Source organism: Populus nigra, chromosome 11 (assembly GCF_951802175.1).
Source record: "Populus nigra chromosome 11, ddPopNigr1.1, whole genome shotgun sequence".
NCBI lineage: Eukaryota > Viridiplantae > Streptophyta > Magnoliopsida > Malpighiales > Salicaceae > Populus > Populus nigra.
In genome coordinates this window covers 14,691,125-14,704,111 of record NC_084862.1, presented here as the reverse complement: position 1 = coordinate 14,704,111, position 12,987 = coordinate 14,691,125, and the positions used below count along the sequence as shown (strand labels likewise).

General features: G+C 30.2%; 1 protein-coding gene across 1 annotated transcript; it reads left to right on the top strand.

Moving 5' to 3' along the window:
* Positions 1-7,998: 7,998 nt before the first annotated feature.
* Positions 7,999-11,761, top strand: LOC133668310 (WAT1-related protein At5g64700-like). Its single transcript, XM_062088088.1, has 7 exons — positions 7,999-8,297; positions 8,429-8,491; positions 8,717-8,833; positions 9,625-9,877; positions 10,065-10,223; positions 10,735-10,886; positions 11,407-11,761. The coding sequence occupies exons 1-7, from the start codon at positions 8,125-8,127 to the stop codon at positions 11,573-11,575; spliced, it is 1,086 nt and encodes a 361-aa protein (XP_061944072.1). The 5' UTR covers positions 7,999-8,124; the 3' UTR covers positions 11,576-11,761.
* The last annotated feature ends 1,226 nt before the right edge of the window (positions 11,762-12,987 follow it).

The window sequence follows — 12,987 nt, the reverse complement described above, 5'->3', positions numbered from 1 at the left end:
GATTTTGAAAAAAGTATTATAAACCCTTGATAAGAACTTATTAAGAAAGCTTTGTGTGTGAACATACAAAAAATATGTCGGCTTTTGCATGAAAGTTGCTCTGTCAAGGTTGACTAGGTTGCCCATTACATTCATGTATTTAAAATTGCCAGTTCGATCAACCAAAACTGTAAAAACTAAAGGTTGCTCAGTCGAACGACATGTCATTCATTTTCTCTTCTTTAAGTTTGAACAACATGTAGTTTAGGGTTTTTTATTTGGGATTGAAAAATTTCAATTAAACCCTTATTATTCTAATTGCTTTTAATTACATTCATATAATTGCTTTTAAATTTTTAATTTCATGCAATTTCACCCTATCAAACTCAATTTTCAGTTTCTAAGTTTAGTATTGCTTTTTCTTCGTAAACAATTTCATGTACGTAAGCATTTTGTTTTTTTACAAGATATGTAAGTATATTATCTTAGGCAAATATTTTTTTATAAATGTTTTTTTGGTCAAATAAATAAAAAATTTCAAAGATATTACCTTGCGCATTCATCAGTTTTTTTTCCTTCCTTAATAAAGTAGATGTGACATTTTTTGCAACATGCAAATTTTTCCATAACATCCAATGAGGTTGACTCTAAAACAACTTCACAAGTCTTGTTCGGCTAAGCGATGATTGAATGAGGTCATACGGCTTGGAAGTATAACATCCAATCCATATATAACAATATGTTACGATTGTTTTTTTAGTTTTTAATTATTTTCATGCTAAGCAATAAAAAATATTTCATTTTAAGTTTTTGATTTGAATTACTCTTTTAAAATAATATTAAAATTTTAATTATCAAAATAATCTCATTAGAGAGACTTATAAAATATTAATTGGATTTTGTCTAATAATTTAAATTTTTAAAATAAATTAATTTCTTAACACCATCAATTATATAATATTTTTTTTAATTATGAAAAAATACACAGAAAATAAAGTTTCTTATATATATATATATATATATATATATATATATATTACTTTTAATCCATAATCCTGAAATTAAAGCATTCCAATAACTTCTTACTCTCATTCATTTTGTTTTAAATGTTCACGATTATTTACAAATTAATTTGTGTTTAATAAGGATTAAGGTTTTTTTTTTTTCATATGAGCTTTGTTCATTATCTTAAATGCAAACTCTAAGATTCAAACTAAAAAATTAAGATTAAAAAAACCTCTTTAATCAACATATATACTTACCTTTTAAATTTTTTAACTTACAATCTTAAATTAGTAAGATAGATAGCTAAGTTCTCCATGCCATAGGGGCCCTCTATGGAACTTAATAATAATAATTTGTAACCGATAGTAGAAATTTTTTTGTATTTGTTCACATTTCAACCGACAAGTTTCAATTCTCAAGTTGTGGCAAGGATCAAAGTCACATGTTTTCAAGGAATTCAGAGGGCATTTCGTAATCAACAATTAAGGCATTGTAGAAAAATTAAGGGAATCATGAATGATTAAAACAGCATAGCTTTAATAAAGGACTAGGTAGGTGGGTAGGTAGCTAGTCGAAGGCCATTTTAGAACGGGTTTTAGCTCAAGGGATTGTCACATTTATGTTACGCATGATAGGCTGTCACTTTGTGATGGTGAAATTTACCAATGCCTTCTTTTTTGGTAGACTGCCTCAATCGAAGTCCTTTCCTCTTTTACAAGTTAAAAAAACATGTCATAATTTGATGCGAGGAGGGGCTAATTCAGGAGTCAGCCACACAAATTTCATCGGACTTCCTTTGCACACATCAAAATTAAAGAAAGCCCACCATTAGTCTTCCTGTGACGAATGGCTACAACAGGAATATATGCTACGCTATTGTTTCATATGTTTGACGTGCTGCAAATTTGTCAGTGGATATATACTCCGTTGTAAGAGAATAAATTAAGAATTGCAGGACAATTTGATTTGTTGTTTTTGTGACTGATCTTTCATACAGAATTCATTCCGATACCTTGAAATTACTCAATGTTCTCTTTGAAAAGAATCTTTGATGGATCATTCTTTCAAGAAAATATATAGTACCAGCTCCATTTATCATTATTATGTTGACGACGTTCAAACTAGAACTGGAAGCGTAGGTACCAGTCCTTTAGACGAGAAAATGATGCCATATCTTGATTTAGCATGTGCTAAATCACGATGATACTCGCATGCATAGACATATATACAGACATAGGTCAAGTTCATGGTCTCGTGACGAAGATATATCGACCAAAACGTGATTAAACTGTTTTGACATTTCGAAGAAGATTCATGGCAGACCATATGCAAATCATTTTTACCACTAGAGGCTCTCGCTTTAACAAAAAGACGTATTATGCGGCTAATCTTGATTAAAGCTCGAGAGTCACGGGTGAAATAAGTCAATACAAGTCAATTTAGATTTTTTTTTAAAAAAACTGAAACAATATTGTTTTTTTTTTTAAGTCTTTGTTTTTCTATTGACCCAGCTAGTCATGAACCTGAATCGGTAAGTCAGTGAATTAATCTATTAGATTAGGTCAAGTTTGAAAAACCTATGCTTGCTTGAAACAGTTGACACCTCAAAGAAAAAGAAAAAGAAAAAGAAAAAATTTTGAGGGGTGTAACTCAATTGATCAGATTCTAAGTTTGATATCTAAAGATCACTAGTTCGAGTTCCACAAACCTCAAAGCCACTGAAAGCTTACATGATCGTTAATTTCAGGGCCCATGGAATTAGTTAAGGTGCGTGCAAACTTGCCTGGATATCCACGTTAATAAAAAAAAAAAAGAAAAACAAGAAGATCGAAGGAGAAAATTAAACATGATTATGAATGCTGCATGAACTTAAGTGGGAAGAATAAAAATTAATTTGCTTTGTAAAAACCTATCAGATTATAAAAATTTCAGCCTCTTTCCTCTTCCAATGAGAAGGAAAGAAAACAGAAGTTATCTTGAGGTCGCTGAATCTCATAGTTGGTGTCATCAAGTAGATGCCACGTTTATTTAATTAAATGTATATGAGCCTTCGGTGTCACCTCCTGGTCTCTTTATTTTAAATTACCCTTTGCTTTAAATTAGACAAAATCAACTATTTTACTTTCAATTAAAGTTGGTTCAAGTCCCTTTCATCCAATTATTTACTAATTAAACGGATAAGTAATTGTCGTATATTGTGATGTGACAGGGTATATAAGATCTCGAGAAATTTTACAGTACTTCACCGGAACTATATATTATCAATAGTTAATTATTCTAAATATATTTTCTGATGAAGAAAGAAATGTATACAAAGATGAAAGAAAAACAAAAAAAAACTTTGAATATTCATATCAAAGTTTAAGAATTTAATTTTTTTTTTGTAATTTTTACTATGGTTTTTCTGTCTCTCTCTTTTTTGTAATATAAAATATCTTGTGTGATCTTAATTTACTTGTACTAGAGAATAATAGGATTGATTTGATCTAATTTAAAATACATGACTTGATTTGACCTAATTATAAAGAAGGGGGACCATACATGATTTTTCACCCATATGCATATACATATATTTTATAATCTCAAATTTGAGTCATGTGGTTGCTAATATGATGGTTATTGAAGGCTTACATGATCGTTAACTTCAGAGCCCATTAGATTAGTCGAGATGCGCGTAAACTAGCCCGGATACCCATATTAATAATAATAAAAAAAGAATGCACTTGTTCATCATCTCTATCATTTTAAAGTAGCTATTGGATCCTTAACATGTTCTATCAGTTTCCAAAAAATTCAAAATAATGTTAGAAATTTGAAATCTTTCTATGAAAACTACACATTTAACTCAACTCTCAACTATCTAGAAACCAAATGCTCTCTTTTAAACCATAAAATTCAATGTGACAAAATTATTTTATTTTATTTTATTTTTTGATAATCGTGGGTATCCGGACTAATTTACGCGGATCTCGACTAATTTTCAAAGGCCTTAAAGTTAACGACTGTGTAAGCCTCCAGTAGCTTTAAGGTTTTTGGCACTCAAACTGGTAGCCTCTGGAAAGTAAACTTAAAACCTGACCAGTTAAGCTATATTCTTAAGGTTATGATAAAATTATATATATATATATATATATATATATATATATATATATAGGGATTTGAGTATTTAAAAATTTGCCATATTTTACGAGAATGGTTGAAATTGGATGGTTATAATGGATTAAATTAATAAAAGGATGTTTCTTGTTCTTGAAGCCTTTGAAATAGCTAGGCATCATCGAATTCTTTATTCTTTAAGTAACACTGAAAAGCTCTTTATGTAATGTTTGCTGGCCATTACGTAATTAAAAATAATAATTATCATGCTTTTGAAAAAGTAAACATATGCAAATAAATAAACGGATGTAAAATGAGAACCAGGAATGTTAACCTTTACTTTATCAATCACGTACCACAAAAAATATGCATATCTATATCAAGTAAAGCGGAACCGTTCACCTCAATGAAATCTTACTTATTAAATTCTAATGTATAGTCTACGCATTTTTTTATGGGCAATAATTTGCATTAAAACACTAAAAAAAGAGAGGAAAAAACAAAACAAAAACGAATCTATACAGAATTTATGGATATGCAGATATACCGAACCAAGAAAAGCTACATTACTAGAACACTACATAAACAAATAATGTAGCTTGATGTACATGCTGTTAAACAATCCAAATTAAACAAATAAAAATAAAAAAATAGAAAAAGAGGAGGCTAGGATTTCATATTTGATATTGCATAATCACTTTATTCTTAAGAAAAATTATGTTAACCTACCTACAAAGAGATTATATATAAGTTAAAATTAAAATACTATTTTACTCTTAATAAATAAAACAAAATAAAATATATTTCTTAATATCTCCTCTCAAACTCACAATGCGGCAACTACAAGCATCAATAATTTGCCAACTAGAAAACAAAAACGAGAAATATAATGCGACTTGATAAAAAAATTTGTAATCTGCAAAGAAAAAGAAACAAAAGGCAAAGTAATGGTGTTAAACTTGAGATAATGACAAGTAAAATGACAATTGATCTCAATGTGTTTAATTCATTCATGAAAAATCGAGCTGTGAACAATCTAAATAAATCTTTGGTTGTTACAATACATAAGAGTAGGATGAGAAAAGAAGATTTTCATATCTACAAGTAACCAACGTAACCAAACAATCTCTTTGGTAGTAAATGTTATAGCACGATATTCTACTTCGATTGAAGATTGAAAAATACTAGATTATTTCTTACTCTTTCAAGAAATAAGAGAATCACTTAAAAAAATACAGAAACCAGTTATAGACTTGCGATCTGTAGGATCACTGTCATGATCAACATGAGAATATGCTCGTAGCTCAAATGAAAAGATGGATGGAAGTAAAAAATTCTGAAAGACTATACCCCGAAGATATTATAAAATATGAAGAACTACCCAATAAATGGTAGCTAGTAGGAGAAGCAACAAAATGGCTAACAACATTAACAACATATATAATATCTAGGCAAGAAATAATGAGATATACCAAGCTCCGAACAATAATACGGTATAAAGTAGAATCTGATAAAGATAAACCATCAGAAGAAAAATATGTTGCTTTAACCTCAATGAGAGCATCTATAGTCTTATTATCAGTAAGTTTAGGTCGCTCAAGAATATCTACAACATATTTTAACTAAGAAAGAAGGTAACCTTATGTCGGAAGGAGCCACCACAAAGTTCTTTTTATTCTTTACAAATTTCATCTTTTTCCTCCTCTAGCAACCGATGCCAGTCGTTGTTCTCTCCACCAGCCTTATGGCAGCCTCTTAGGTAGGCCACTAGCTGCATCACCCTAACGTCAAGTAATCTTCATTTCCCTCTCTTCTCTTCATCCATTATCTATGTTAGAGTCACTGCTTGCAGAACGATAATTCTTTCTACATGTAGCGTGAATTATAATTCATGAGGTCGCTAGGTTGGGCCAGCGACTAGATAGGCCTCGAGTTGAACCTGTTTCAGCCTAGCCCAAAAAGCTAGGCCAGGTCCAACATAAAACAAGAAAAAGAAAAGAAAAAAGAGCCCAGATCTGTTAAGCCTCTAGTTAGCCCAATCCAACTAGGTCCGACCCTGTTTGCCGGGCCGGGCCAAGCCCATATATTTAATAAAAATATGATAATAATAATAATTATATAATATTATATTTAAAAAAATGAAAAATTCCAAAACTCATTATAAAAAAAATATGATTTTCTCGCATGTTTTTCTACCAATTTTGTATAATATTAGATTGTATATTTACATTTAAAGATACAGATTTGGTATTAAAACACTCGTTTTTCTCTGAAATGTTTTTCTAAAAAAATCTAAAAATTCAAAAAAATCTCAAAACTTTTAAATTAATTTCCCCTTTCAAAAAAAAAAAAATTTATTTTCATGCATACAGTCAAATACTAAAAAGTTTTCCCAATATGTTTTCATAAGAAAACTAAAAAATTGCATCTTTCTCATGTTTTAATAAAAGAAAAAAAAAGATATCGTAACCAATTTATGATTGTTCGTTAGGATTTAGCCAAAATATCAAAAACCCTTTACCAAACAATTTGTTCATTTTATATTAAAGTTTAGATGTAGACTTTAATATTTAAGGGTGTAAAACTATACAATAAAGTACACCCTCAGATATTAAAGATACAAAGTGAAAAATAAATGCGATGCTAAAATTTAAACTTTAGAATGACTATGATTTCACCTAATAAGGTAAAGATTCTCTCACAAATGAAGATCTATCTTAGATCTTAGAAGAAGACCAACATATAGAAACTTGACTTATAAAAACAATCAAACAATAATGCAACTTACCTTAAGGAGGGTGTAGTGGGAGTGATGTGTCTTCCTCTTGCATAATCAATCTCTTACTCAGACTTTCGCAGACTATGGGTTTCCTAGTAACCTTAATGCTAGGTGGCGACTCCTAAAATTTAATTATAATTTTATGATTAAACTTAATACTATTTCATTTCCCAACAATATACCTCTCAAAAGGCTCACATCTTAAAGTGCACCAGCCCCAACATCCCTCGAACAACAATAATAACTACATTTTCCTAATAACTCTTTTACTTTAAAAACTTTTATAACAACTACACTTCTTTAATTTCTTGATTTATTTTTATCCTTAACTGTTACAAACTAACAATTTATATATACCATGCACTTTTCTTGCACATTTTAAACCTTGTTGGGTTTTTCCTTACTATTTTTATCTTGTTGTTTATACATCCCTTGTTTTGGAGGAAGAACATGTTAAATCACAAGGGATAACATTATATGAAGGAAATATTTTTAAGAACAATGTCTGTACATGCCTCAGGTTTTATTTGCTGTTTTTTCTTTATTTATGTTCTTCATTATATTATTACCATCATAATGGTCCCTCAAATTTAAAACTCACTAACTCTTTCAGTATTAAAACTTAATCCTTAAATCCAATATTAATGGTGGTGGTTGCTGTTTTATATATATATATATATATATATATATGAAAAAAATAGGTTTTCTATTTTTATCTCCAAAAATTTGAAAATAAAAACAAAATTTGCAAAAACTTTTGTATTTTTTTATTTTCTGTGAAAACAAAACAAAGGAGAAGTCCTTACCTCTTGGAAAAAAAATACAAAGGCAGTGTGGATTAGAATTCCATTTTGGGAACGTATATGCTCACATGATTAAGAAACTAAATATGATAGTTGTATATACCACCAAAGTCCCTCTCATGGAAAAAGGGTTACAAATGAAAAATTAATCACTGCATGAGTAGTGAATAGAGACACCATTATAAGAAAACCTTTTGGTGGTCCCTTACTATAGGAGTAAAGTAGCCTCCTATCTTGGCCACACTCATCCCAATAGAAGAGGCCAGTAGTTTTCATTGGATATTCTCATCATTGCCCTTTGAATGTTGAACTTATATAAACCTTGATGATCATAACCAAACATGTAAGCTAGCTTTCACCATATATTTATTGTTTCTAGCTTTAAACATTACTGAAGGTCTAGCTACCATAATCTTAGAAAAAAAACCTGTAGTTCTCATATATACCTATCTTATTTGAGTAATGGGTGACAAGAAGCCTTATTTGGCTGTGCTTTTAGTGCAATCAATCTATGGTGGTATGTTCATGCTATCCAAGGCTGCTTTCAATGGTGGTATGAACAACTATGTGTTTGTCTTCTATAGACAGGCAGCAGCAACTCTTTTCTTAGCCCCTTTTGCTTTCTATTTCGAATGGTATATTTCAATTCAATTCTCATGCTGTTTATCATTTTTTTCCCCTCCTGTATGAACTAATTCTTGATCTTTATTAGTTAACCATAATGTTGAAATTAAGCTGACCCTCACTTTTATCTTGAACTCCATAGGAAAAATAGACCAACCCTATCGTTCGTGACCTTCTGCAAAATTTTCTTCCTCTCTCTATTTGGGTATGTATTCAAATTCAATTTACAACTACTTCCTTCCTTCTCCAGGATACATGTACTGTCTTCATGCTGTGTAGCATGAGCACGTGCATGATCTTTACTTTCTTCCGGCTAAAGAATTAAGAAAAAATATATTCATTCTGCGTGTTTATGATCTTTGCTTTCTTCCGGCTAATTAGTCTCTATAGGGTTTGAGAATGTTCTTTAATTTTGTGGTTTCCATTTTAGGATTAGTTTGTGCTTGGATATATTTGGTATTGGCATCGTCTATGCATCTGCAACTTTGGCTGCTGCAATTTCAAACTGCCTTCCTGTCGTCACTTTCTTCTTGGCACTTCTACTTAGGTAAGTGGCAAACTCCAATTATTAAGTACAAGCAAGTTGATGTTCACAGCTGTAGCGTGACACAATATTAAATTTTTTTTTTCAAATACAACTACTAAAATTGAATAAATTTTCACACATAGATACCTACTTAATAACATAGAATTTTTCTTGTGTTTGGAAGATTTATGATCTCCTAGTGCTTCCTCAAACAATTATTAGACTAGTCACATCATTGCTTTTCATGCATCTAAAATGAGCAATGACATCATCGATCCCAATTTGGTTCGAGTTCTTTGCTATGTTTTATTCGAATTTATCCCTACCACTAAACTTGATGGGTATAAATTCTGTAGGAATACCTTAGAACATATATTAAATAAATAATGGCTAATAATTAGTACAATATACTCATTAAACTAATGGATATTATAAGCACTTTTCATGCGAATATATACAGTGGAATCTGATTCAAATGTTTGCTGATAAATTAGTGATTTGAACGATAATTAATAAAGTGATTTGATTCAAATGTTTCTTAAATTTGATTCAAAATCTTAACTTTATTTTTTTAATGATATCAATTAATTATCAAAATTCATCTTCATTAATACGTTAATCATCAGCTATTTCATCATCAGATATTTTATACATTAACACACACACACTGACACACACACACACTATAGTTTAGAATTAACAAAAAATATAAATTACCATTTTATATATTTGTAAATTAATTGAAACGTTTTGTTTGTGATTAAAATTAAAGTTTCTTTGGATTAAACTTAACTATGAAATTTTGATTATAGAATGGAGGTGTTGAGATTGAGGTCAGTCTCAGGGATTGCGAAGATTGTTGGGATAATAGCATGTATTGCTGGTGCAATAACCCTTGCCTTATACAAGGGTCCCCACTTTAATCTTCTGTGTCTTCATCACCTCTTTGAGAGCCATAACAGCCATGGAATTGTAAGTCATGTTCCTTCTAGCCAAACCAGGATAAAGGGTTGCTTCCTCTTGTTCGTGTCCAACATCTTATGGGGCTTATGGCTCGTGTTGCAGGTAGCTCTATCTAATCTAGCCACTTCTATGTGTCTATGATTCTATAATTGAATAAACTATATTCTAACTGTTGTAAATTCTAACACCAAGACCACCTTTTGAATTTCTGTTTATCAATGTTTTAGAATACTCTAACATGTATGAGGTTTTAGTAATGATGACCTAATTTGCTACTGTTTTGAGACAGGGACAGGTTCTGAAAGATTACCCATCAAAGCTTCTATTCATAACTCTTCAGTGCTTTCTAAGCACAATTCAATTATTTGCCATTGCCATTGGCTTTGAAAGAGATCCTCGTGAGTGGGAGCTGGGCTGGAATGTTAGACTTCTTGCTGTGGCTTACTGTGTAAGTTCTCTTATCTATTCTTTATACTTCTTTGCCTCACATTATTAATTTAGTTGCCAAAATGACTTTTCATATTTTCTATAATATTATGAACCATTAATTAATTCGTTGTTATTACGGCGTAGTTATTAAATATAATTTACATATTAACTCTGGCAAATGTTCGGGTTATAAGTTAGGTGAGTTAATTTAAATTAATTTAGATTAATTTTTTTTTAAGTTAAAATAATATTATTTTAATTTTTTTTAAAATCGACAAATTTTAATTAGATTAATCAGGTTATACATTGACGAGTTTTTTATTAGATCAATTTCTTTCTATTTTTTATAAAATTTAGTCCAATCTAGATCCCAAATCAACCCGCTAGGCTGAAACACATTGATCAAAAAGTTTAAATTTTTGATTGATGATCTTTATGTTAAATATTTTTAAGATCAAATATCATTATCCAAACATGTTGTAGAAAATGCCTATATATTAATTCAGATAATTAATTTCAATTTGTGATAGGGAATTGTGGTGACTGGTGTTACATTCTACTTGCAAGCATGGATTATAGAGAAGAAAGGGCCAGTGTTTTTAGCCATGTCTACACCAGTCACTTTGGTCTTTACAATGTTCTTTTCTGCTATTCTACTATGCGAGATCATCACTTTGGGAAGGTACTTTAATTTTTTGTTCAAACCTTATATAAGTCTTCCAAGTTATACACTAATTCTCAATTGGATTTCCATATGAATTTTGTTTCTCAATCTGATCCTCGATATATTGAAAATTCTCAATTGGGTACTCTCATCTATATCTATTAATATAACATTTTCATTTTGTCTAGATTTTAAAATTTATGCATTCAAAAGAAATTTTCTTGAAGAGAACTTGATGATTTCTATTAAAAAAATTACTTTTTTAGATGAGGAAATAATTAAATTGAGATTTTCTAATAAATTAAGGTCCCAATTGAGGAAACAAATAGCTTGAGAATCTAATTGAGAATTGGTGTATATATCGGTGGGGGATACTTGTATTTATATGCGTGCTTACCCATATAATTAATTTTTCAAGAAAAACAATTATTTATTTTGGGCTATAAAGGTATAAAATGAGTTGGGTTACACTAATTTTATAAATTTAATGATCACTATTTCATTGTTTAATTTATTTTGTCCACTTCTTGTGCTGTAGTGTTTTGGGTGGGCTCATGTTGGTCGCAGGTCTTTATAGTGTTTTATGGGGAAAAAGCAAAGAAGAGAAAATGAATGATGCGAAGTGTTTAAAAGCTGAAGTTGACAAAGAACGCTCAGAGTTGAAACAAGTAGTGCCGGTGGAAACTAAGGGCCCATCTTTAGTTTAACATTTATGTTCTTGCTTTCCATGCTAGCACTAGCTAGTGGCTACTGCCTTCAAGGGCATTAATTAAACTTCCCAAGTAAACAGGAAGTCATTGCATGCTTTTCCCCCCATTAGACAAGCTAGAGAAAGGGGATTTTTACATGTAATATCCTTTTCTAAAAGAAGTGTGGCGATCGATTAATCTAAACTTCAGTCACCATTATAGAACAAGGAGTGTGTCAAAAAAGGAATTGATAAAAAAAAAAACAAAAAACAAAGAAATAGTTCCATCCCTCTTCATATTTTTCTTCACCAAGTAAATCCAACGGTTAGGAAAGGTTAAGCTGAAGAAACTGATATAGCCAAAGGTAACACAAAGAGCTCCAGAGATAAGTTGAATCCATCTTCGTTGTGTTTTGTAGATTCAGATGAAGAATGATGTAACTACTTCACGTATTCAACTCTAAAATACTATATGAAAGGCTAGAAGTCTCGAGTCTCGCCTGCATACTATTGAATGAGCATTACTTTTCAATTTGCTCTACTATTTCAGATTTAAGTGCTAATAAGTGTTAGAAGAACATCTCATTCAAAGGTTGACTTAAATCTCATAGATGGAATCTATACTTTGTTATAGAATTCAATAATTATCTACTATATAATCAAGCTATTAAATATAATAATTTTATATTATTTTCTAATTCATTACCAAAATAAAAACTTAGCAAAACTTGGTCAAAGTGATGTTCAGCCCAGATGTTAAAGCCCAATAAAAAACCTTACATGTGTGGGGTAACTCATTCTCAATTTTTTATGTTGTTTTTCTGTCAAGTATTTACCAGAGGCAATATTGTTATGCAACATCATCTCATTATAGCCCTCTTGGACATAATGTAAGAATAGGGATAATAATTTCATACTATCATCAAGTATTCATCATCATAAAATCTAATTGGATTTACTTATATTTTGATCAAAAAAAAAAAAAAATCTAGTTGGATCAAGTTTTTCATTCGATCCACTTTAACCCACTTTAACCTTTGTTAAATTGAGCAAGAATCTTACTCATCAGGTTAAGTATTTTTTTAAGTACATGACGTAAAAAAAAAAAAAGCACATAAATCAATAATATATACATCAGGTTAATGTCTTTTCATAGATATTTTCTTTACATAAGGGCATATATTTAACATTTTATTTATTTATTTTCCTTTACCTCATAGATGGAAAAGCTTTTAATTTTAATCAAATGGAAAGGAAAAATCATAGCAACGAAAGCAGAACCGACTGAAAAAACAGAGAACATTTTATTTTCTGCATAATACGAGCATAGTACAAGGAACAAAACCAGACCACATTTTATGCCGCTATGTCTTATTTCTTTCTCTGTAGTGATTCATACATAAAGCATCTTGCAATTGCATAGATGCAATC

Bases quoted from the DNA above. Each gene is read 5' to 3' on its own strand.
- LOC133668310 (XM_062088088.1), top strand. From the start codon at position 8,125: ATGGGTGACAAGAAGCCTTATTTGGCTGTGCTTTTAGTGCAATCAATC. The intron at 8,492-8,716 runs GTATGTATTCAA...TTTCCATTTTAG, and splicing joins TTCTTCCTCTCTCTATTTGG to GATTAGTTTGTGCTTGGATA. The intron at 10,224-10,734 runs GTAAGTTCTCTT...AATTTGTGATAG, and splicing joins TTCTTGCTGTGGCTTACTGT to GGAATTGTGGTGACTGGTGT.